Source organism: Chrysemys picta, chromosome 2 (genome assembly GCF_011386835.1).
Source record: "Chrysemys picta bellii isolate R12L10 chromosome 2, ASM1138683v2, whole genome shotgun sequence".
Classification (NCBI taxonomy): domain Eukaryota; kingdom Metazoa; phylum Chordata; order Testudines; family Emydidae; genus Chrysemys; species Chrysemys picta.
In genome coordinates this window covers 270,192,020-270,218,310 of record NC_088792.1, presented here as the reverse complement: position 1 = coordinate 270,218,310, position 26,291 = coordinate 270,192,020, and the positions used below count along the sequence as shown (strand labels likewise).

Below are 26,291 nucleotides of genomic sequence, written 5' to 3'. Positions count from 1 at the left end.
TAGAGTGTACTCAAGTTTGCTTGTAAAGTTCATCTAATGTTTTTCCGTTCAACCTTTCGGATTATTCTAAGCATTGTGATAGGCTCAAACGTGATGGAACACCGGATCAAAAACATGTGTGTGACTGCTCCCAAACTAGCACAACTGATCAATAGTCCATGTACAGAGCATACTGGTCCATCCAAAATCACCATCCGCATTCTGCTGGCACCCTCTCAATTTGTCTTCAGGGAACAACCAAAACAAAAATCCTAATGGCTATTAAGAGAAATATCAGCTGGGTTTCAGCCATCAGCAACAATAAAATACTCCCCTCCTATAAAAAAACCCAGTCATTCCTATTATGCTTGATTAATTTGGGTGATGTTTAATAATTCTACTGGTTAATACTTGGTCACTTGGCCATAGATAAAATATATTTAGGGCAGGCAATCTACAGCCAAGTACAGGGTGGGAAACAAATCCAGTTTCTGTTATCAAGCTCTTTGTAATTCAGAAACGAACACCTAGAAATCTGGAATTACAACATAATGATTGGCAGCAATAATTTTATGACTATGCAGGAACTGAAGGTTACACTGGTTGTGGTCTTCATCTTGCTATATTCAGTCCCAAGAACACAGTTAGGCTGATAGACCAATGATCATTCTGAAGCTCAGTATCTTGTAAACCATAAAGGATGGGAAACAAATGCCACACACCACTGGAGAACTTGGGTTCTCAATTTTCAAATGATGCACAGCATTCATCTCTACTGACAAGTCTTGAGGCATCAGACCTAAAAATCAGTATCATTATCCTCTCACTCCAGGAGTCTTTCTAGAGGACTGACCCAAAGCCCATAGAAGTCAATAGGAGAGTCTTTCCACTGATTTCAGCGGGCTTTGGATCAGCGACCAAGATTGCAAGTAAAAAAACACTGCTTTATGAAAGCACCCAGCATTTCAGTTTCCAATTGTGTAAATCATTAATCTATGATTCCCGCAATACATGAGCTATCAGTTTATGTTGAAATCCAAATGTGTGTGTGTTGTGGGAGAATGACACAGGGACAGGGGTCAAGGGATGGAAAGCGGAACAATGTGATTCTAAAGTGTAATCATGATCGGACAGGGTGAGAACAATACATATGATTTTAGGACCCATGAATTTTCCCAGCATAGCTGCTCAGAATGATTTTTTAATAGCTATTACAGTCACTGTGCAATAAAAAAACCAAACACACAATTTTGTTGTCTTGTATAAACATAGAACTGCTAACTTCCTAACTTCTCTGACAGCTCGAGCACAATAACTTACAATTTTACCACTTGGTGAATCAACATGAATTAAGCCAGACAGATTTTAATAAGCTACACAGTTACACGGTGCGTGTGTAGAAGCAGTAAACCTGAGAACACACACAGTAAGCATTTTCCAGCAATATAGTTCTACGATTAAAGCAAAGGTCTTTTTAGGGTTGCAACATATCCTAAGTTGTGAAATAGGGGCAATTTGTTAAAACGACAAATGAAAACAGCTTACCTAGGATCTCCTTTTGGGAGATCCTACCAATTAAGAGAAAAGAGTATCTCTAAAAGAAAAAAAATCTTCAAACCGAAAAAAGGGATATGAAAGAAGCTTTATATTGCATATGTATGCAAATAAGACAAGCACTATGACAGATTAAATAAAATCATAAGATTGTTACTTACTGTGCTATTTACTTAACTATGTGAATGATAAATTTAAATAAGTCCTGTATGAGGAATGCACATAAATAATATATGGAGCTATACCTATCTCATAGAACTGGGGGACCTTGAAAGGTCATCAAGTCCAGCCCCCTGTCTTCACTAGCAGGACCAAGTACTGATTTTTGCCCCAGATCCCTAAGTGGCCCCCTCAAAGATTGAACTCACAACCCTGGGTTTAGCAGGCCAATGCTCAAACCACTAAGCTATCCCTCCCCCCTGTTTAAGCGCTCTTTGGCTGGTTTGTATTTTAAAACATTTTAGTAATAAACCAACATATGATATACGTATATAGAACCATATTGTATTGCCAGGAAACCATTATTTTAAAAAATGAAGACTTACACTGTTTTCTCATTCTTTTAAGCTGTTCCATAAAATGTATATATTTTTCATTTCTTTTCAAATCTGAGTCATCGTTTTTGCTTTCCAATGCAGTGAATTTTTTTTTTACTAAATCTTTTAGATCTGGTATATTTTCTGGTTTGTCTCGTTTTATCTGAAAAGAAAAATAAATGCAACTTTGTTACTCGCTATAACATAGTCCCCCAACCCAAAGCAAAGAGAGTAGGTGCAATAATATGAATTTAACGAGATCTTCTCCAGTCTCCCATTAAACCAAAGACTATAACAATCTGGAACCATAACCCCATGGCAATTATTTATATATCCAATGGTCACCATTAAAATCTAGACAATTAATGCACAGAGACATTTACCTGTGCTGTTGTACAGACAGTATTCCCTCTACTCAGAATAGAGAAAACTGCATATCTCATACTAAACAACTCTAAGTGTAAAGTTTTTAATGGCACCCAGGGTAATGTTGCGTGCAAACACACCTTACTACTATTACTATCTAGCTCTTATATAGCATTTTACAAATGAGGTAAGTACCATTATCACCACTTTACAGATTGGGAATTTGAGAAACAGAGGTGAAGGGATTTCCCCAAAGTCTCTGAGTAAGCCAAAATCAGGAATATAACCAGGTCTCCTGAGCCCCAATCCAGTGTTCTATCCACTAGGCCAGACTTAAAATATGTGAAATTCACCAAAGAATAAGTCCCTGCCCCCAAAGAGCTGGCTGGAAAATTTCCCGAACAATGACATTTCTACAAAAAATGGAGATGAAATTTCATGAAAATTTTTGTCTATGTTTTCCTAGCATTTTCCAACCAGCTCTGCTGAGGAGCTTGGAATCATGAATAGGCACAGTACCAAATAAAATAATACAAAAAACTAATATATAAGGAAACACAGCTTCTTATTTATTTGCATAGCACCAACAGTGAACAATGTGCTTTGCAGGCTGGCAAAGAGTCGTGATCTTTACCCTTCAGAGTATTTGCATGTGGCATGATGGAAGAAGAGAATTTTGGAGGCTGCAAGTGAGGGAACTCACTGTATGAGGAGTGAGAGGCACACTGTCCCAACCATAGGAAAAGCATTTTGAGAATCCAAAAAGAGAGACTTCGATTTTTTTCTTTCATTTTTTAACACTGTGCCGTGTGATTACTGCCCCAGCCAATCGCAAACAGGGATAGACAGACCAAAAGGTTGCATATCTAAAAGTGGAAGGGAGAGACACAACATTTCACTTGAGCCAACCTTACTCTACCTCCCATGATAGACCAACTAGTCCAAAACTAGGGTTACCATATTTTGAGTGTCCAAAAAGAGGACATTCCACGGGGCCCCGGCCCCGCCCCAACTCCACCCCTTCCCCAAAGTCCCCGCCCCAACTCCGCCCCCTCCCCTGCTTCCCACGAACATTTGATTCGCGGGAAGCCTGAAGCAGGCAGCAGGTAAGCTGGGGGTGGGGGGGGAAGAGGAGGTGTGGCCCAGTCTGGCCCCCTCAACCGAGCGGCTCCCTCCGGCCCCGGCATCTCCAGCCTGGCTCGGCTTGGGCCCTGGGGTGCCGGCCCCAGGCCAGCCCCCAGCCGAGCACCCCCGGCCCGGCCCAGCACCGCCGGCCTGGCCCTGGCCCCCGGTCCCCGGCCAAGCACTGCCGGCCCCGGCCCAGTGCCCCCAGCCCCGCACAGCCGGGCCCAGCCTGGCCCTATTTTCCCAGACATGTTCGGCCTTTTGGGATTTCCCCCCAGACGGGGATTTGAGGCCCAAAAAGCCAGACATGTCCGGGAAAATCCGGATGTATGGTAACCCTACCAAAACAAACCCCATGCATGCAGCAGGGCTGCAAAAGAGAAAACAGAGGCTTGTCAAGGAAGGTTACTGGGTGCATCAGCCAGGTCAAGCCATTACACCATATTCCCTACTGGTTCCAAGAGGTACAAAGCGGCTAGAGACCCCCCGGTGTAATTAGAGTTGCCAACTTTCTAATTGCACAAAATCGAACACCCTTGCCCCGCAACCTGCCCCATTCCTTTCCCAAGGCCCCGCCCCTTCTCCAAGGCCCTGTCACCCACTCACTCCAGCCCCTCTCCCTCCATCGCTTGCTCTCCCCCACCTTCACTCACTTTCACTGGGCTGGGGCAGGGGGTTGGGATGCAGGAGAGGGTGAGGGTTCCAGCTGGGGGTGCAGGCTCCGGGGAGGGACCAAAAATGAGGGGTTCAGTGTGTGGGCTGGGGGAGGGAATTGGGGTTCAGGCTCTGACCGGGCAGTGCTTATCTCAGGCGGCTCCCAGTCGGCGGCGCAGTGGGGCTAAGGTAGGCTTCTTGCCTGCCCTGGCTCCGTGCAGCTCCTGGAAGCGGCCACCATGTCCGGCCCTTAGGTAGAGGCACAGCCAGGCGGCTCTGCATGGTGTGCACTGCCTGTGCCTGGAGGCACCACCCTCGCATCTCCCATTGGCCACGGTTCCCGACCAATGGGAGATGTGGAGGTGGCACTTGGGGCGGGGGCAGCATGCAGAGCTTCCCTAATCGCACCTGTGCCTAGGGGCCGCAGGGACATGCCGGTCGCTTCTGGGAGCTGCGCGGAGCCAGGACAGGCAGGGAGCCTACCTTAGCCCCGCTGCGCTGCCGACCAGACTTTTAATGGCCCGGTCAGCAGAGAGTCCCTTTTCGATCGGGCGTACCAGTCAAAAACCAGACACCTGGCAGCCCCAGGTGTAATACTCAATTTTGAGAGCTGAAGAAGCCAGGTCTATGCAGCAGCAGGCTCTTGTGTGGAAGTGGGTTGTGTGAGAATACTCAAAAGGCTACACAGGCCCAGAGAAACTCGGTTGTCCATGAAGGCAGGGCAAATTCATCCACTGAAATAGCAGGTCTGTCAAGGGCAAAGCCAGTTTGGCAGAGAGAGCGCAAGGAGGTGCAGGTTGCCTCTCATGACAATGGGCCAGGCAGAGAAATAGTAGAAAACCATGTAGTCTTAAAGCCAGAAAATACTTGCTGCAAGAAAAGCATGACAACAGTTGTACTTGGTGGCCAGCCACAATTACTACCAAGGGTATGTCTACACAGGGATAAAAAACCCACGTCTGGCCCAGGTCAGGTGACTCAGGTTTGTGAGGCTCAGGTTCCGGGGCTGAAAATCTGCTGTGCAGACATTCGGGCTCCAGCTGGGACCTGAGCTCTGGATCCCTGCAGGGGTGGAGGGTCTCAGAGCTCAGGCTCCAGCCCAAGCCCGAACGTCTACACTACAACTTTTAGCCCCGCAGCCCTAGTCCCACAAACCCAAGACAGCTGACCCGGGCCAGACGCAGCCATGCCACAGGCCTTTTATCCCTGTGTAACATACCCCACGAGAGCATAGTGACTGCACCCACGGGCAGGACACGATATGAAGAAGGCTGGAAAAACCAACAGCAGACCAATGGTCAGCAGCAGGGCTCACAGATAGCTACAGAACAGCCAAGCAGTAGGTGACTGTGCTCCTAGCACCTGCTCTTTGAGGCAAAGGAGCCAACCAGAAATAGCCATCCCATGCCCAGGGCAAGCAGTGCTAATCGGCAGTATGCAAGTGCTGCATTAACGGACAAATTTAGGACTCAGCACAGCAAATCGCTCCAGGAGAGGCTCCGTCACAAAAGAAAGCATCATTGTTCCACACTCAGTTGCAAACTCATGGCCTTCAGAAACAGTAAGCACAAGAAAACAGTTACCAAGTTGAAACACATGTAAAAACCAGCACAATAGGACACACTATTCAGACAGTGTATGCTTCACACATACGCCTCTCTACAGCAACTTCACCAGACTGCTATCACAGTCGTTGCTTGATATGTAACTAATGGATGTGTGCCTGCACCCCTGAGTCATATCCTAAGAGCAGTCAATCACTAGGACCCACACCCTAGCAATAACGATAGCACATTGACTAAATAACTTATGTAACAGCAGCTGCTTCTGCCGATACTGTCATGCAGACCACAAGCCATGCCCACATTTGTGATCCCAAAGTTGCTAGGGCTCATGCAAGGAGTAAGCTTCAGACAGCTATGTGCCACAGAGACAATGCCAGCCACTCTACACAAACACTTGTACCTCTCTACAGAGCATCCCACAAGTGAACAGGAGCTCACCACGCACACTGATGCAGTTATGACAGAAAAAAAGAGTCAGAGGTAAGGCACCGAGGACCAGGCTGTTCACTTTCTGATCTGCTTGAGACTCATGGGAGTCGACAGCACAGCTCTACGCTCAGGGCACCGTCAGCCTATTGTCCTTAAACAATACACCAGAACCGTAAGTGAGATGTATGGCATGGTCAAATGCAGTCGTGATAGTGTAACAGTACCTATCTCACCTCTCCCACCCACAACTTCCAGCACTGGAAGCACTTCAGACATGGCATTCAACAAAGGCATGACATTCACGTGAGCAAGAAAACCACAGAAACTAAGGGCCAGAACTTGCATCATTACATTACCAAGGACTGGTGTATGTTCTAAGAGATTGCATTTAGATGACCTCCAGCAAGCATGGACTTTACAGCTGACAGAGGTAAATGACCACAGAATTAGCATGTATACAACACAGGAGCGGCAGAAGGTCCCTAAAAGTGGGTGGGCCACAGGCGCTCAAACTGTGGCCCCACCCCCTGCTGCCCCTTCTTCCTGAACCCTTGCCCTCACACCACCCCAACACCTCTTCCCCCCAACACCCTGCCCCTGCTCACTCCTCTCCACCTCCCCCCCATCGTTTGCCCTTACAACTGGTAAAAGGTGGGAGGCCATAGCCTCCTGGCCCCCCTGATACAACACCTTTATCACCTGTATCAACCAAAGGACAATAGCTCAGTTCCCTCACCTGGTGACGTAGCAAAACCACACTCCGGTAAATCTTGCAAACCAGCAAGAACTAAGCAACTACTTTCTAAAGAGAATGTGAGCAATTCTAGAGATCTTCAAAAGCAGCAATATAATTCCACTCACAAGAGCCATTTCATGAGCGAGATACATTAATTCGTGCTGTGGGCTGAAATCACCTTACTAGCAGGACACATATGGTTGGGAAACGACAGGTGCTCAGATAACACGCATAATATATAAACCTAGTGTCCAGGGCTTTGCCTGCAGCAGAACCCCTCTCTTGGCAACTTAATGAGCACAGCGGGCCCTGACCGAAGCTGTCTGATTGACCGCACCACCTGGCTGGCTGAAGGAGTCAGCAGGTTGATACTTCAGCTCAGTAGCAGCAGCAATCCAGCGGTTGCTCAGTGCATTTCTAGCCTGCTGCTGTGCCTGGTCCTATCCCTGCCTGCGTCTAGCTCCCAGCTTCTTCCTGATTTATGACTCCTGGCTCAGACCCTCGGATCCATCTTCTGACTGTAACTCCAGGTAACCTTTTGGCTTAGGCTTTGGTTTCTGACACCCAGCTCTGGCCCTCTGCTACACCTCGCGGCTGTGACTCCGGTCACACCTTCAGCTTAGGCTTTGGAGTCTGACAATCCTGACTTTGCTCCTGGATTCCCCTCGTGTGGATTCAGCTCTAACTGGTAGGATGGACTCTTGCTCCAATCACTAGGCCAGACTGCCTGTGATTCAGTGGTTGACACCTACAGGGCCAGATTAGACAGACCTCGAAAGGACATTCCTTTATGTGTAGATCAACAATCACTTAGTTCACACATCCGAAAGGTGAAATTCAAGTCCGGTTCCTGTACAAAAGGAGGGAGATCCCTCTCATCACTTGAGTATCAGTGGAACACAATGTTTTATTGATATACAGTAGAATCCCATTTATCCAAGCCTCTATTATCTGGCTCCTCATATTAACTGAACCACCAGCCATCCCAGGGCTGACAGCAGCTGGGGCTCAGGTGGTCAACCCCAGGCAGCTGGTGGTTCAGTTAATACAGAGGGCTGGATAATGGAGGCTCGGATAAACCAGGTTCTACTGTATAGGTTTTTATTTTTTCACAAAATGTAAAAACTAAAGATTCTCTGTAAAAACACGAATTCCGTGTTTTTCCATGACAAACTGATTTCTAGGCCCTGATAATAACAAAGTAAACAGGCTTGCTGTGCACACGCAGTTTCTTTCTTGTGATGCTTATGCTGTCGGTGGAAAGCGGTGTAATACAGAGACACACAAAAGTACAAATGCACATAAACCTTGTTATCAGTCCCAATTCGCCTTGGTAGGACAGGACTGCAATACAACATATATTGTGTCAGCAGTACACCACAATAGGTACGTACTGGCTCACGGTAGTACTCCTAACCCACTCCTTATTCATAGGGATGTAAGGTGTCAAGAACTATCAACACAACAAAAAGAAGAATGGGGACTACAGGAACACTGGGGATGGCAAAGTGACACCCATTCTGTGATGTATTTGCTTCTCAGTCTGTGCAGCATGTCAGATAAATGACCCCAGAAAAATCTAGAGCCACTGACACCTTGTAACTGTTGGCACCAGTTACTTCAGACAGGAACCACGCAAAGTATGCTAGGTGAATGACCTTGTAGTAGTGCTGTCAGCCACGAAGAGCATAAGGAGAGATTAATAAAACTGGGACTTTTCAGCTTAGAAAAGAGATGAATAAGGGGGGATATGATAGAGGTCTATAAAATCATGATTGGTGTGGAGAAAGTAAATAAGAAAATGTTGTTTACTCCTTCTCATAACACAAGAACTAGGGGTCACAAAATGAAATTAATAGGCAGCAGGTTTAAAACAAACAGAAGGAAGTATTTCTTCACACAATTCACAGTCAACCTGTGGAACTCTTTGCCAGAGGATGTTGTGAAGGCCAAGACTATAACAGAGTTCAAAAAAGTACTAGGTAAATTCATGGAGGATAGGTCCATCAATGGCTACTAGCCAAGATGGGCAGGGTTGGTGTCCCTAGCCTCTGTTTGCCAGAAGCTGGGAATGGGCGACATGGGATGGCACGGGATGGGATGGGATGTTTGCATGTTCTGTTCATTCCCTCTGGAGCACTTGGCATTGGCCATTGTCAGAAGACAGGATACTGGGCTACATGGCCTTTGGTCTGATCCAGTATGGTCATTCTTATGTTCTTACGTAAGAGCATGCTAAGCAACACTTTGCATAGCCATTAGTCAATGCATTGAGAGATGCATTTGATTTTGAAATGGGGGGTGGAGGCAAGTACACCCTCCAAAACAACCTGGAAATTGACATATAATGATGGACTGGGAGCAGTCAGGACACTTGTGAGCAGAGGTGTCGGTTACAACAGCTTGTTTACAGCAGTACCAAAGGCAACAGTGATAGTCCCCAAAAGAGAAAAGCCACATTTGTATTTCTCATTGGCTTTGGGTTACAAGAAGAAGACGACACGAATCATACATTGGCCTATGTGGCTATTAATGATCTAGTCACTGTACCCTCATGCATATTGTACCAGCATTGCTATTGGGTATGTATATTTAGAAACACAATGCAGTTTTATTATGACTGTTGCAACAAAATATTGTGATTACACATGCTACCTAGGTACGCCTCACATGCCAGCAGACCCAGTCCCCCTTGGTGACAGACCATACCTCCTGACTCTATTGTTGGTAGATTAAATTGTGGTGTGGCAAAACAGCTGCTATGAATAATAATGGCCAGTGCTTGTTTATTGTGAGGTTTCCAAGATATGCCAATGCTGCATGTTACGTGCCTGGTTTCTCTGGCTGCATTTTAACAAAGCAGCTTGGCCCAATAGTGGGTCTTGCTATGGACCCTCTCCTTGCTCTTGTGAGTATCCCATGAAAGGCAGTTGAGCTCTGCCCCCAGAAACCAGCATATCCCACCGACGTAGTGCATATGCATTTATGTACCATGCCTGTGCCAGACATTGTATCAGGTAGTACTGTAAATGGACAGTTTTTATTTCCCTGAATAGCATAATCAAAGGACAAGGAAGTCAACTGATTAAGACCAAATCCTGATGCCAGTAAAGTCAATGCAAGTTTGCCATTGACTTAAATCAAGCCAGCTTTAAGAACTGGCTGCACAGTGTATGGGACCAGGATCTAAAAGGGCACTAACTAGTGAAATCCCATGTGGACCAGTTTTTTGTACCTTGCCTTTTCCCTTTAAGCATCTCAAAGCACTTGACAAATATTAATGAATTTAGCCCCAAACTAGCTTCATGCAACCACAATCAACCCTATTTTACAGATAAGGAGACTGAAGCATGAAGAGATGAAGGCTCTGATCTAAGGCTCAAAGGGAGATTGGAAGAGCCAAGAATAAACAGGCCAGTCCTGTGCTTTAAGCTCAAAACCAACTTTCTGCTTTCTCCTTTAGGTTAACTGACGGAAAGGTAGCCATAAACAGTGAGCAGATTAGGACATGGACCTATGGGACTTCTACATTGTAGAGAGAGAGACACACACACACACAGAATAGGCAGGTGTGACATGCTGAACCACTGCAAAGTGGAGAGCAATGTGGCATTTTTGTGGTAGGTAGAATGCAGTTCTTTTATCACAAGCTATTTTATGCCTGTTTCAGAGAGTGAACAATCTGCAAATGTTAACTTTAATTTTCCCTCAATTACCCTAAAGGAGAAAGCAGATAATTAGTATTTGTTCCCATTAGTCTGGGAGCTTTTTCCAATAAAAGTTGGATTTTTATTTTTTTAAAAGACACTGTTTAGAAGTTTAATAGAAATCATTGGTGCCTGGGATGTACAAAGCAGAGTGACATTTATTATCATTTTAATGACATTTATTAGTCCAAGCCTGCTGATGGGCAGAACTTCTCCATTTTCCAGATCCTTTGTTACTTCGTTGAAAAAAATGAGGATGACTACAGAGTGATACAAAGCTCAGAGATATGCAGATACCCAGGTATTCATATCCCTCTGGGGCAATGTGAAAAAGGAGTCTCCTGCTAAGTCTGAACTCAGAACTAGCAGAGAAGATTCGTGCTATAGTTACATTACAGCCAGCCACCACAGGTGGTTTGGGGAAAGTTGGAAGCAGTTCTAAGACTGACTCTGTGACTAACAGCATACTTAATGAATGCCCACCCACCGTCATGCAGAGCTACCAACTGGGCAGGACCTCTGACCTCAGTGGGTTTGGTATTGTTATGTGGCTCAACCAAGAGTTTCAAAAGTGCCAACTGATACTGGGTTCCTCAGTTTTTGGGGTGCCCAAACTGAGACACCTTAAAGGGGCCTAATTTTCGGGGGGGAGGGGGGGGGGTATTCAGCATTTTCTGCACTACGGCCCTTTTAAAGTGTCTCAAGTTAAGCACCCAAAAACTGAGGCATCCACTTTTGCACTTCTGAAAATCTTGGCCAAGAGACTGTTAGGCCAGAATAAATTAATAATGGTCAGAGTTGGGGCAGCCTTGCTAAGTCCTTCTACCAGGTCTAGGTGACTGTTCTTCTATTACTTAGCAATGCTACAGGGTCAAACAAGTTATAAAGTTTACAGCCCATTTTTTTCCCTACTACGTGCTCTAATGTCAGCCTTTAACTTGCTAAACGATATTTTAGAAATGTGCACTCACTCTGCATGTGCATTTATTTTACCCCAGGGCAAAGTTAAACACTCCTGCTGCAAATTTTATTTATTTTTTTGATAAGCATTTTTTCACTGCGAGGAAAATAGCATGGGAGCTAAGTAAATTTGTTGGTTGAGTCACCCGTATACTTTCTGAATCATGTGAGAACCAACTCTAAGTGAGTCACCACTGTAACTGAATCAGGCTGCTAAGTTTCAGATCAACTTAAACAGTATTCTTCAATAGCTGGCTTTAAATCCTCAGTTATCATATCGTTTGTTGTTATACAAATAAAACACAGCTCTTGGAAACTTTCACAAGGGCAACCTCAAAGAATATTGTCACTCTCCAACTGGATTTGCACTAGTTTGAACATTCTCTGTCTCAGTCAAAACTGCCCCAGGGCCCACATCTGACTCAGGAGATTGAACACCTCTCTACATCACGGCTCCAGGGTTGGGACTCAGATTGAGCAACACCTTCCCCAATGATTGTGAAACGCCAAGAGAGGCACATTTATAGAAGCTGACCCACACTTATGACACACAACTTAATAAACTGGGCCTGCACAACAGAAAATTAATGTTCACGTGTTAACAATATCCCAGCAGCCTTGATGGGGAGACAGCTTAGGGGAGAAAAGTCCAGATGTAGCATTTCAAAGGTCTGGTTCTTGATAGTTGCCACTAAACCCATAATTAAATGGTTCAGTATCTGCCCACATGGTTACTTTTCCCTACTCCACACACAGTTGGAGATGTTTAACCTCAAAACTAAGTTAAGGACGCTAGGCCAAATCCAGAGTAATTCCACTGAAGTCAATAGAGTTACTCTGGATTCACACTGGTGTAAATACAAGCCAATTCTCGTCCATTGTCTTTCCTGCCTTTGTCTGATGTAAAAGGGGACCATGTATACTGATTTTGAGCAAGGCGGATTGTGCCCCTTCAGGTCGGGCCCATTTTTTGGGTGCAAATGCAAAAGTTATTTTTTGAACTATACTAGATTAAATGAGCTTTTTTCTTGGTGCTCTTATGCGATGGGAAGAGCACTCAGACAAAAAGCTTATGCTGCAGATCAGGGGTCGGCAACCTTTCAGAAGTGGGGTGCCGAGTCTTCATTTATTTACTCTAATTTAAGGTTTTGCGTGCCAGTAATACATTTTAACATTTTTAGAAGGTCGCTTTCTATAAGTCTATAATATATAACGAAACTATTGTTGCACGTAAAGTAAATAAGGTTTTTAAAATGTTTAAGAAGCTTCATTTAAAATTAAATTAAAATGCAGAGCCCCCCCGGACTGGTGGCCAGGACCCAGGCAGTGTGAGTGACACTGAAAATCACATGCCGCCTCCAACACGCGTGCTATAGGTTGCCTACCCCTGCTGTAGATTGTACTTCCCTACTGCACATATTTTAACATGCCAAGTGGTCTTTAGTTCACAGGGCATCTGGGGAAACTATGCCGTCTATTCCTGTGAACATCATTTTTCATCTTCCTTGTCTCTTTGGGCACTGTTTTGGGAAGGATGGAAGGCTGACAAGGAGGAAAGGAAGTGGGATCAAAGTTAAATACTTGTATTGGATATAGTTGCCACCAGTGGGACAGTGCCTGATTACAAGAAACTGCAATAAACACAGGCATTACAGGTGGGGTTTTCTAAAGTGCAGAAACGAGGAAAGTCAATGAGAATCATGCATCTAACTCCCTTTGAAAACCGCACCCCTACCTGTTTACAAAAAGTGTCGGACTGGGTTTCTCTTCTGGCAGCATCCAAATGACGGTTTCTTCTGAGCTTGCTTAAGACTCTTGTATATATATACACAAGCCAAAACAAAAAATCCCACAAAACAATGGTCTTAAATATTTAATTGTGCTTCATGACAGGTAGGTGGGGTTGGTGAATGAAATGCTCATTCATACTATTCCTCCTCTATATCCTCTGTACAAGGCCGCTAACAATCTACCCCAAACACATTTAATATCCAGCTTAATTTCAGCAGATTGTGGTATATCGTGTTTTGTTCAAAGTAGTTTTGTTTAAACATATGTAATGCCCTATCACAGCAAAAATAACTATTACGTATCAGAAATGTTGTTTGCTTTAACAGCATGCAAGAAATGGTAACACAAAGGAGCATCTCCTAGCAAGGTTGATTCAGCAAAGGCATCGGGCTGTTCAACCAGTTTACCAAGCTGCTGATTAATGTATTTTCAAAACCCTATGAATTAACACAGATATATTGGAGTTAGTGTCTTTAAGGCCCCACTGAAGTTAATGAGAGTTTTGGCATTGATTTCAAAGGGAACAGAAGCAGGCCTTAAGGTAGCAATATCAGACCTTTAGTATGGTAGTAATATCAGACCTTTCAGATTCAGCAACCTGTTTGCTCTTGTATGGTTTTCTTTGGTTTGTTGAGCTGACGAAATGAAACCAAATGTTTTGCACAATATAGGGATAGAAATCCAGATCCTAAGCTGGTGTATGTCGACTTACTTTCATTGATTTCAATAGAGTTATGCTGATTTATACCAGCTGCAAATATAGTCCATACTGTTATGCTAATGTTTTATTGATTTTAACAAACTATAAAAATGCTTTAAATATTTCAAGGATCGCTTTTCCATCTTTCCCTGTTATACCTCAACTAAAAGTCAACAGGACCCTTTCATTTGCCACTCTGGTTGAACTTTTTTGTTTCATTTGATGAGGTTCTTTTTCCCAGGCAATTCTTCATCACTGACAGCATTTCTTCTCTGCACTTTCCAAACAGGCAGTGTGACTCATGTTGTCATTCTTCATTAAAACCAAACATAACCTTTAAAGTTTTTTTTGGAAGCTACACTAGGATTGCTAAGAACAGACTCATGCTTTATTTGAATTGACATTAGTTAAAATGCATACACCCTCAACTGACACTTGCAGCCCAAACTAACGGAGGTAATACATATATGTATATCAGCATGACAATTCTCAACTCGTGCTTAGCTGTGCTTTTAAAGCACAATCCTGCATTGGGGGTGATGCCAACCAGCCCTGCCCAGGGGGAACACCACAAGGCATTTTAGGATAGAGCACTTCCACAAGCTCCTGTCAAGGCTGATTCCCTACTCTGGCACTTCAAGTGCAGAAGGTGGGGACCCACAAGGATTTTAAAAATTAATACTGGCCACTCCAGGCTGGTATTAAACTCCCAAGGTCACAGCTTCTCTCTGACCTTGGATGGGTAGATGCTGCCACCACTCAAGTGCAAAACCCCCTCCCCTTTTGAGAACCCAGGAAGGAACACTTGGGAATTCCTTCTGGTGGAGTACTCAAGCCCTTCCCCTCTCCCCTGGGGAAGAGCTGAGAAAAAAACAAAGGAAATCAGCTTTTGCCATCAGCTAATTAAACAGCATGTGCACAAACCCCTTAGGAACACAAAAATCCAATCAGGTTCTTAAAAAACATAAAATTTATTAAAAACAAAAAGAAAGGAAATCAATTTAGAACTTAGGCTTTTTGCCAGATCTTAAAAGAAAATTACAAAAATTAAGCATCAAGATAGCTCTCTTGAGGTTCAGCTTAAAGGTTACAAGCAAAACAAAAGCATCTGGGGCTAGCACAGAGAGTCCACAAGCCAAGAAATAAACAGAAATAAACCGAATTGAGTCTTTCTTAGGGTTACCATACGTCTGGTTTTTCCCGGACATGTCCGGCTTTTCGGCAATCAAACCCCCGTCCGGGGGGAATTGCCAAAAAGCCGAACATGTCTGGGAAAAATACCGGCCGGGCACTTCCTCTCCCACGGCTGCTCTGCTCCTCCCCGGACTCAGACTTCGGCTCTGTTTAAGAGCCAAGCTGCCCGAGCCAGCGCTACCGGCTTCGGGCAGCCCTCGTGCCTCCGGACCCTGCGCCGCCGGAGCAGAGCAGCAGGAGCCGGGGAGGAGAAGTGCCCAGCCGACGGCTGGGGTCCGGAGTCAAGGAAGCTGCCCGAAGCCGGTAGCGCTGGCTCGGGCAGCTTGGCTCTTAAACAGAGCCGAAGTCTGAGTCCGGGGAGGAGCAGAGCAGCTGGAGCCGGGGAGGAGAAGTGCCCGGCCGGGGGCGCAGGGTCTGGAGGCATAGGGGCTGCCCAAAGCTCGAGTGCTACCGGCTTCATGGTTTGCCAGGCAGCCTCCAGACCCTGCGCCCCCAGCTGGGCGCTTCGCCTCCCTGGCTCCAGCTGCGCTGAGGAAGCGCCGGCCGGGGGCGCAGGGTCTGGAGGCTGCCCGGCAAACCGTAAAGCCGGTAGCGCTCGGGCAGCCCTTTTCACGTGGCTAGGAGGGAGGAGGGGGAGTTAGGGCGACGACTTTGGGGAAGGGGCGGGAAAGGGCGGAGTTGGGGTGAGGCCGGGGGCAGGAAAGGGGCGGGGCTAGGGCCCGTGGAGTGTCCTCTTTTTTTATTTTTTAAATATGGTAACCCTAGTCTTTCTAAACATTCCTAATCTATTTACAGATTTGGGAGTTCCAAATAAGTAATTCCACATATGATCTGATGATTTTTGATAATACCTGGCTTAAAGCTTCTGATAGCATAACTGCTCCTTGTGCCCTCTTTCCCAGAGAACACAATAGACAGAAAAGGGATGTTTTTTCCCCATTTTAAAAAGTTCTAGCCCTCCGATTGGCTCTTTTGGTCAGGTGCCGACTCCTTTCCTTTTACCTGTGGGCTTGTTAACCCTTTACAGGTAAAGCAAGTAAAGACCAGCACCAAGAGGGATTTTATAGCTAACTGGCTGGCTCGGTGTCCATAAAAGGAAGCTCCCCCGCCCCCTTCATTTATCACAGCTCCCCTACAAGACCAGGGAGCACACCTATAACTACACACCTTTAGTGGGTGCATAGTCCCCATTGCATGCCAGTCCCACTCTGTGGACTGGTGCAGGGTTCGGGCAGGACTAGGGATTCACTTCCTCCGTGCCTCCTTGGAAGCACTAGGTATGTCTTAGGGAATAATCATCTCTTTGAGCGTTCCCACACATTATACGCGTCTACCAGGCGTCTCATACAATGTTACAAATTCTTCCTTACCTATTGTTCCTACTTTTCCAATCCCATTTTCTACCATGACATCCATGACTAGAATTATTAGCAACTATATTCCAAAGGTCTCACTTCTATTTTCACCCTCCTCAATTTATCAGCTCTTCCTGTCACTGCGGATCTTTCTCTTCTCGCCTTGGTTGGTGTGCACGTGGTAGTTTTCCCAGTCTGTATGCCAGTGACTTTCTTCTATAGCAGGGGTCAGCAACCCACGGCACGCGAGCCGATTTTGAGTGGCACGCTGCCTGCCCGGTGAGAGGAGGAGGAGGGGCCGGAAAGCGCCACGCTGGGGGAAGAAGCGGGGGAGGAGGGAAGCTTGGCTGCCGCAGGACCAAGCTTCTGCCTCCTGCCCCCGCAGGGGAGAGCAGTTGGGGGGGACACCCCCCCCCCACTGCTCTCCCCTGCAGGGGCAGGAGGCAGAAGCTTGGTCCTGCGGTAGCCAAGCTTCCCCCCTCTCCCGCTTCTTCCCCCAGCGTGGCGCTTTCCGGCCCCTCCTCCTCCCCCTCCCTCTCCCTGCTGGCGATGGCCCTTACGAGGGGGAGGAGGAGCGGAGCACAGCCGAGCAGCAGTGTGCTCGCTGCTCCGTAGAGCAGGCAGAGAGATGTAGGGACAGGCCTTGGGGAAGGGGGTGGAACAGGGCATATAGAATCATAGAATATCAGGGTTCATAGAAGGGGGGACCTCAGGAGGTCATCTAGTCCAACCCCCTGCTCAAAGCAGGACCAATTCCCAACTAAATCATCCCAGCCAGGGCTTTGTCAAGCCGGGCCTTAAAAACCTCCAAGGAAGGAGACTCCACCACCTCCCTAGGTAACGCATTCCAGTGCTTCACCACCCTCCTAGTGAAATAGTGTTTCCTAATATCCAACCTAAACCTCCCCCACTGCAACTTGAGACCATTGCTCCTTGTTCTGTCATCTACCACCACTGAGAACAGCCGAGCTCCATCCTCTTTGGAACCCCCCTTCAGGTAGTTGAAGGCTGCTATCAAATCCCCCCTCATTCTTCTCTTCTGGAGACTAAACAATCCCAGTTCCCTCAGCCTCGCCTCATAAGTCATGTGCTCCAGACCCCTAATCATTTTTGTTGCCCTCTGCTGGACTCTTTCCAATTTTTCCACATCCTTCTTGTAGTGTGGGGCCCAAAACTGGACACAGTACTCCAAATGAGGCCTCACCAATGTCGAATAAAGGGGAACGATCACGTTCCTCGATCTACTGGCAATGCCCCTACTTATACAGCCCAAAATGCCGTTAGCCTTCTTGGCAACGAGAGCACACTGTTGACTCATATCCAGCTTCTCATCCACTGTGACCCCTAGGTCCTTTTCTGCAGAACTGCTACCTAGCCATTCAGTCCCTAATCTGTAGCAGTGCATGGGATTCTTCCGTCCTAAGTGCAGGACTCTGCACTTGTCCTTGTTGAACCTCATCAGGTTTTTTTTGGCCCAATCCTCTAATTTGTCTAGGTCCCTCTGTATCCTATCCCTACCCTCTAGTGTATCTACCACGCCTCCTAGTTTAGTGTCATCCGCAAACTTGCTGAGAGTGCAGTCCACACCATCCTCCAGATCATTAATAAAGATATTAAACAAAACCGGCCCCAGGACCAACCCTTGGGGCACTCAGCTCCATGTCTAGTTGGCAGCCGGTTTCAAGCGATTGATCACTACCCGTTGAGCCCGACGATCTAGCCAGCTTTCTATCCACCTTACAGTCCATTCATCCAACCCATACTTCTTTAACTTGCTGGCAAGAATACTGTGGGAGACGTATCAAAAGCTTTGCTAAAGTCAAGGAATAACACATCCACTCCTTTCCCCACATCCACAGAGCCAGTTATCTCATCATAGAAGGCAATTAGGTTAGTCAGGCATGACTTCCCCTTGGTGAATCCATGCTGACTGTTCCTGATCACTTTCCTCTCCTCTAAGTGTTTCATAATTGATTCCTTGAGGACCTGCTCTATGAAGGCTGGGAGCACCCCCACAAGCTGAGCACCCCAGCCTTCTGCCCTGCACCCCACACACCCCCAGCCCTCTGCCCTGACCTCCCCCCATCACCCAGCCTTTTGCCCTGCACCCCCCACACACCCTCCAGCCCTCTGCCCTGACCTCCCCCCAACACCCAGCCTTCTGCCCTGCACCCCCACACCTCCCCCAGCCTTCTGCCCTGACCTCCCCCCAACACCCAGCCTTCTGCCCTGCACCTCCCCCCAACACCCAGCCTTCTGCCCTGCACCTCCACACACCCCCAGTCCTCTGCCCTGAACCCCCCCCACACCCAGCCTTCTGCCCTGCACCTCCACACACCCCCAGCCCTCTGCCTTGACCTCGAGTCCCCCTGACACCCAGCCTTCTGCCCTGCACCTCCACACACACCCCAGACTTATAGAGAGAGATCTTCTAAAAAACGTTAACATGTATTACCGGCACGCGAAACCTTAAATTAAAGTGAATAAATGAAGACTCGGCACACCACTTCTGAAAGGTTGCCTATCCCTGTCCTATAGGATACTCAAAGATATTATCATCTTTTTTGCTTCACAAAGATCGCCTGGGGTCCTTATGGCAATCCCCTATTCTTTGCACTCTCCCTATAGGCATAATATTGGCTCATGGGAGGACAATACCATTTGTACACAGATGACTCAGTTGCATACCTTCTCTCCTTCCCCTTTTATACATATTTCCCAGCTATGTTATTTATAAGATGCCAGCCACAGTATCTAGGTGCCAAAAACAGAATTAAGATTAACAAAACATTTAAATTAGAAGTGGCCTTGCTCTTGCTATACTAGCTTCAGCTGTTTATACTTTGTCTTTTCTCCTTTCCCCTCTAGTCTTCTGATTATTTTGAAGACTACATATGTTGTGTAATGGGCTCTGAAAACAATCAAACTAAGGCTCACTCTTAGCTTCTGCATTATGTCTTCTACACCTGAGCCTCTTCACTGAAAATGCTTTGACTGCAGCTCTTGAAAGTTTTGTGCTGGGCACTGACAGCTTCAGTGTCCCTCATGAGTGCAGTCATCTCAGCAGCTTGTGACTGGAGAGGTTGTCTCTGAAGTAGCCTGGTTCCAGACCATTTACAGCCTTAAAGACAAGGACCAGGATCTTGAACTCTACCCAGAAGCAAACCAAAGGAGGGGGCTGAGCACTGGTGTGATGTGCTTTTAATGGCTAGACCCACTCAAAAAAGCCAGCTGCTGCACATTGTGCATGCTGGAGTTTCTAACTCTTCTTAGCATGTGTGTAACGTGCCTCAAGTGGCATGTGACCAGGATTCATCACCAAATTTGGTCCGCTGGTTGGATCATTAGCTTCCCCGCTTGGGCCGGGTACTGACAGGAAGTGCGATGTGAACGTTGATCCATGCCCCCCCGTTTCTGACTGACCTCTATTGACAGCCTTGCTTAGAACAGTGACTTACAATAGTGCAGTCCTGAATTAAAATTGTTAGATTGTTATCTGGGGGAAATGAGTTTGATCAAAGTTTTTTTTTCTGAAAAGTGAGAAGAAATTTTTTCACTTACACGTCATTAGAAATTATCCTGAAGTTGACTAGTGTCCAATATTTCTTAGCTTTCTTTGTAACCAAAAATGACTGGTTATTATCCCTTCAAACTCTCTACACTCAGATCTCCTCCAAAATGTATGTAACAGGTTGTAATTAAGCAAGATTTACCAACAGTAGTAGTACTTAATTATAATGCAGATAATGTGTGCCTGAACAGTTTGCCCTCTGATAGCTTATTGCAGCTTAAAAAGCACATAAGTAGAACTGGTCAAAACTTAAGTAAAAATGTGTTTCCTATAATTTTGCAGGAAAAGTATTTTTGTTGTTATTTTCAAGATACTATACATATTTTGTTATGGTTGAAGGCAATTGGTCAAATAACTTTTTAGGTTACGGAGGAATAAAAATGACACTTTTTGAAATGTTATTCAAAACCTAACCGTTTTGGCTCCCTCTAATCTAAACAACAGTTTAATTTTTACATACTGTTAGAGGACATTAAAATCCAGGGCAAGGTTAATGACAATTTTAGAAGAGGAATTTGTAAAAACTGAGCTTGTTTATTATAGCAATGCAAGCTTTGTAATGGCCACAGAACTTAACGAAGTCTATGAAAGGCAAGAAGAAGTGGAAGAGAAATGGGTATCCTGCAAATTACTCTTAAACTCTTGAAGAAAGTCCAAGGTATGAGGAGCTCGGGACTTTGGGAGTCTGCAGAGTTTCAAAGCACTGCAGGGCCAGGAGAACAGAGCTCCTGTGCTCCTCCCCCTGGAGTACAGAAGTCTTGGTCCATGAGAACGCAGCCTTTTAAATTCTAATGCACAGTACAAGCTGGGGGAGGACAATCATTTGTGATTGGAAGGCAAATTACTACTCCCACACCTTGCTGAGCTCCTCCCCTCCCAAGGGAAACCAAGACAATGGGGGTATGAGGAGGCTCATCTAGTGAAAAGATGCTTGAAAAACCCTGTGATAACTATGCACTGAGTAAACACCAGTCTGAGGTGCAGGAAGGGGCTTGTACGTGAGGCTGTGCAGAATGGATCGGGTTGTTAGCTTATTTTGGCTGGTGTAATGCTGCAATAGAGACATTTCCCTCCGATGAACCCGTACTTATAGAGCTAAACCAACTCTTCTTGTTGAGTAGGGAGCCACCTCTACGCTAGAATATCTGCCATGCTGGGGGTATGGATAACCCTGGTAGCCGCTGACACACCTTTGTCCCTCAGCATTCATGAGACTGAGACGTGTCCCCAAATCATGATGCAGCCTTCAGTGTTGCAGGGCTGCAATCCGGTCTGTTAAATGGGAGAATCTAAAGGCAGTTCCACTGAGCTCCATGTCCTAACTGGGGCCTCAAGACAAGGCATTAGTGCAGGAGGGAGCTTAACTCCCCTCTTCAGCCCATGTCTGAATTACTAGACTATGCCTTAAATGGCTTTGTGTGTTCATCTCTGTCCTTGCATACCAGTCCCTCTCAAGCACATCAGTCAGTGCAGAATTCTTCCAGTCAGATGGGTGTTTCATGGACCCACAGACTGGCTACAATGTGAGTGCACCAGTCACTCACTGGAGGAACTGAACACTCATTACAGATTCCTGAATGGGGGAAATGGTTCAACTTTGGAATTTCTTCTCTCTCTCTCCATATCTTCCCTCAAGTGGGCCTGGGGAGTGCAGCTCAGGTGCTGAGATGAGCAGAGCCAGCTCTGGGATGGAATCCTACTTGCCCCAAATGGTCCATGCTTCATGAAATGTGCACATCGCACTCTGAACCGAGGCTTGCCTGTCTCCTCTGTCCTCCCTGACAGGAACTGGAATGCATTTAACTCCACTCTTGCTGGAATGATTTAAGGGCAGGACACCAGGGCTTATTCTATCATGTCTCACCACCACCACCATCCTGGCTCTGTGGAAGAGAGATTTCCCTTCCTAGCATGGAGCACAGCAGCTCTTCACAGGGAGGGGAAGGAGCAACTCCAGCTGCATGGATTCCTTAATGTGACTAAGGCTCACAAAGCATTCTCCTCTACCTAGAGATGTTTAACAATGTGCATGCAATATTCATTTCACTGCCAAGCATGTGCCTGGGCTTAACAACAGCTTAGCCGATGCTGTCTCAATTCCAAGTCAACAGATTCAGTGCTCTAGCAGCGGAGGCCAAGGAAGTGCCAGAACAAATGCCGGCAGCCTATGGAATCTTGGTTCCTAAAAGCAGTATCTACAGCCAAGGGAGCAGTTGCACCACACACCTTTTTAGCTTACACAGCCGTGTTTGAGGAGTTTCAGGGGAGGCTGAGGGTCTACTCAGGGCCTTGGGCATTTGGCGGTTCATGGTCTTGCTACAGATAACCGGTTGTCTGGAGTGGCCTTTACTGAAGGTCTGCGGGTTATCCGGACCCCTATCAGGGATTCATGATCTGCAGGATGCAGGAGAGTTGGGCCCAGGCTGCCAGGACGATGTGCAATATCAAGAAGCCAGTGACCTTGCAGGTCCTTAGGCAATTAGTTGAGGTTCTTCCTTGGGTCTGCTGTTCAGGTAGTGAGGCTGTACTCTTCAAGGCAGCCTTTCTGTTGGCTTTCTTTGGGGCCATCCAGGTCAGTGAGTTGTTCCCTTTAGCCAAGGGAGACTCTTCAGGGTGGGTTTTTGAACTCTAGCATGTGCAGTGGGATGGTGACTTTCTATAGCTAGGGCCCTACCAAATTCACAGCCATGAAAAACATGTCCCAGACCGTGAAATCTGGTCTCCCCTCATGAAATCTGGTCTTCTGTGTGCTTTTACCCTACACTATACAGATTTCATAGGGGAGACCAGTGTTTCTCAAATTGGGGGTCCTGACCCAAAGGGGAGTTACGGGGGCAATCACAAGGTCACGGTATTGCCACCCTTACTTCTGCGCTGCCTTCAGAGCTGGGCGGCCGGAGAGCGGCAGCTGTTGACCGGGTGCCCAGCTCTGAAGACAGCACCCCGCCAGCAGCAGTGCAGAAGTAAGCGTGGCAATACCATACCATGCCATCCTTCCTTCTGTGCTGCTGCCTTCAGAGCTGGGCAGCCAGAGAGTGGCAGCTGCTGACTGAGGGCCCAACTCTGCAGGCAGCAGGGCCGAACTAACAGTGGCAATATCATACCAGGCCATGCGCTGCTGCTGATGGCGGCTCTGCCTTCAGACCTGGGATCCCGGCCAGCCGCCACTCTCCAGCTGCCCAGCTCTGAAGGCAGCACCACCACTAGCAGCAGCGCAGAAGTAAGGGTAGCAGTACAACCCCGCCCCCTACAATAACCTTGCAACCCTCCCACAACTCCTTTTTTGGGTCAGGACCCCTACAATTACAACAGGGTGAAATTTCAGATTTAAATAGCTGAAATCATGAAATTAACGATTTTTAAAATCCTAGGACTGTGAAATTGACCAAAATAGGGCCCTACCAAATTCACGGTCCATTTATAGCTCAAGGTCCACACATCAGAAACTGATAAAATTGGGGTGGGCGAGGTTGCACCACTCTGGTAGGAGGAACCTGTGTCCTGTAGGGGCACCGCAGGCATATGTGACTCAATGGCCATCCAGTGAGGTCCCCTGGGCCTGCATGGGGGACTGTGCCTTCCTAACCAATTACAATTTGCGGGAGTGTTTATGAAGGGGCTGCCACCAGGAGAGTATGGCTCCCACTCATTCCATATGAGAGGCTGCAACAGCGCCTATCTAGTTGGGTCTGGGCGCCAGAGGTCCAGGCTATAGGGTGCAGGTGATCCAGGGCCTATAAGCAGGGCTGGCTCTAGGATTTTTGCTGCCCCAAGCGAAAACAATTTTGGCCGCCCCCCCGCCCCTCCTGTTTTTTTCTTACCCCACCCCCGGCCCCGCCTCAACTCCGCCCCTTCCCCAAATCCCCAGCCCTGCCTCCTCCCCCCAGGCTCTCAAGCCTGGAAGGGAGGGAGGGAGAGGGAGAAGCAGCGCGTGCGCCGCGGCCACTCGGGGTCTCCCCCTCCCTCCCAGGCTCTCAAACCCTAATTCACCTCTGCTGCTGCTGCTCGCGCACTGCTGCTCCCCCTCCCTCCCAGGCTCTCAAACCCCGGAGGGAGGGGGAGATCCCAAGCGGCCGCGGCGCGCGAATCAGCTATTTCGCGCGCCGCGGCCGCTGGGGATCTCCCCCTCCCTCCCGGGTTTGAGAGCCTGGGAGGGAGGGCGAGCAGCGGTGCGCGAGTGGCAGCAGCGGAGGTGAGTTAGGGCGGCCGGGGCACATTTTTAGGGGCGGCATTGCCTGCGCCAGAATGCCGCCCCTAAAAATGTGCTGCCCCAAGCACCAGCTTGTTTTGCTGGTGCCTACAGCCGGCCCTGCCTATAAGACCTATGTGCGGATGCCTGAGAGCAGGCCGATGCAGGTGGCGGTCAGTAAGCACCATGGGTTTTAATCAGGTTGGCTTCCTTCCCCATGTCTATCATATAGAATAGATCAGATCACGTCTATGGCTGGGGATATGGATTGATGGGCACAGCATTGTGTACTGGGCTCACAGGAGAGCATGTAATTCAGCAAGGGCCTCGCAGCCGAGCCTCAGACTCTACGCAAATTTTGTCTTGGTGCAGCACATGGGCCATGTGCTGGGACCAGCTCATGCCTCTTTTGCCTGGGCTGGTGCCCCATGAGGCCACACCAGACATCACTTTTATCCACCTAGGGGAGAACAACCTGGGAAGGTGCTCCAGGCTACAACTGATATGGAAGGTTAAGCAGGATACTGGCAGCTGATGGACGTTTCCTGGCGTAGAGATAGCATGGTTGGAGATACTAGCCTGCAGGGTTTGGCAGACTATAGCCCCCCCCATGAAAAAGGTGGATAGGGACCAGAAGAAGGCCAGCTGGGAAGTACTGACATGGCTGGAGTCCCAAGGTGGTTCGGTTATCAGCCCAGCATGTGAAAAGACAGAGTGCAGCGCTGTGATAAAGGTGCTGATTTGTTCCTGTATGATCTTGGTATTGGGTTGAACTTTTATTGAACTTTTAAGTAGCCTGTGATGGGTGGGGAGGAAGCAGCCAAGCTGATGCTGGTGCCTCTATGTGGCAGGTGCGTAGTGCAGGAACTTGTTCATTTAGGTTTCCAGTCCAGGAAGGTAACATAAGGAGATACCCTTGGGATGCACACAGAGTGGGGAATCGCGTCTAACTACCTGGGGGGCAAATGCAAACCAGGGGCCAGGGCATTACCTCGGGGAGACTGCCCTGCGAATTCGCTTGAATGCAGTGCTGGCTGGGGATAGAGGTCCCCTCTCGCCTCAACCCCACAAGGGGGAAGAGATGCTAGCAGGTGAATAGAGCCACCCAGATACCCTCCTAGCATGATGATTGGCTCCCCGTGTGGTGGAAATCCCCAATAATTGCCAAAGGATCAATGGGGTGGAAGAGACTGTGCCGTGCTGTCCACTGATAGGAACCTTGGATATAGTTTGACTATTAAAGTTGTGACCTGGTTAAAACCCATACCAGGTGTCCTTGCCTTCTTCCACGCAGTGAGCTCACCAATCTCAGCTTGACATTTCACAGCATTACCTGCCTACATTTGGTGTCACATGCTCTTGTTTCTCTCTTCTACCATGGAGTAAAGTTCAGCCACACATTAATATCACACAACCACTTTTTCCTGGCATTACCTTCAGCCTCTTCCCCCCAGCCCACTCTCTTCCTGCATCCTCTTCTCCAGATGGTCTCAGTTTTACCAGCAAAAACAACCCTGTCCACAGAGCTTTGATATCTAGCCACTGGTCTCTGAATCCATGGCAGATTTGCAGGATTGGGCATGAATCTCTAGTTGTAAAACACCAGAGTATGCAGAAGGATTTAAGCATGTGCCAGATGATTCCCTCCCTGAGGAAGTTATGGATCACGATCAGTAAAACAACAAGTTACAGGCCGCCCATGGCTGTATCCAGTCACTCCACTACTCATGCTACAGCCAGCATGAGAGGTGCTGCCTACAGAGCTGGGAGACCAGAATCAGTGTGTTTAAAAAACACCCAACTCACAAGCAAAGGGGAAAAAAAGACTTTAGCAGATTCATTAACTCATATGGAATAATTACAACTCCCACTTCAGAAGC

The 26,291-nt window shown here is 47.3% G+C and overlaps 1 protein-coding gene across 1 annotated transcript in view; it reads right to left on the bottom strand.

The window, feature by feature from the left end:
* The window catches only part of NSMCE2 (NSE2 (MMS21) homolog, SMC5-SMC6 complex SUMO ligase), a 167,205-nt gene that overhangs the window by 88,555 nt on the left and 52,359 nt on the right, over positions 1-26,291 (bottom strand). Inside the window, exon 4 of the mRNA XM_005288803.5 lies at positions 2,079-2,232. Coding sequence (XP_005288860.2) covers positions 2,079-2,232 — 154 coding nt within the window. The remainder of the gene's footprint in view (positions 1-2,078; positions 2,233-26,291) is intronic.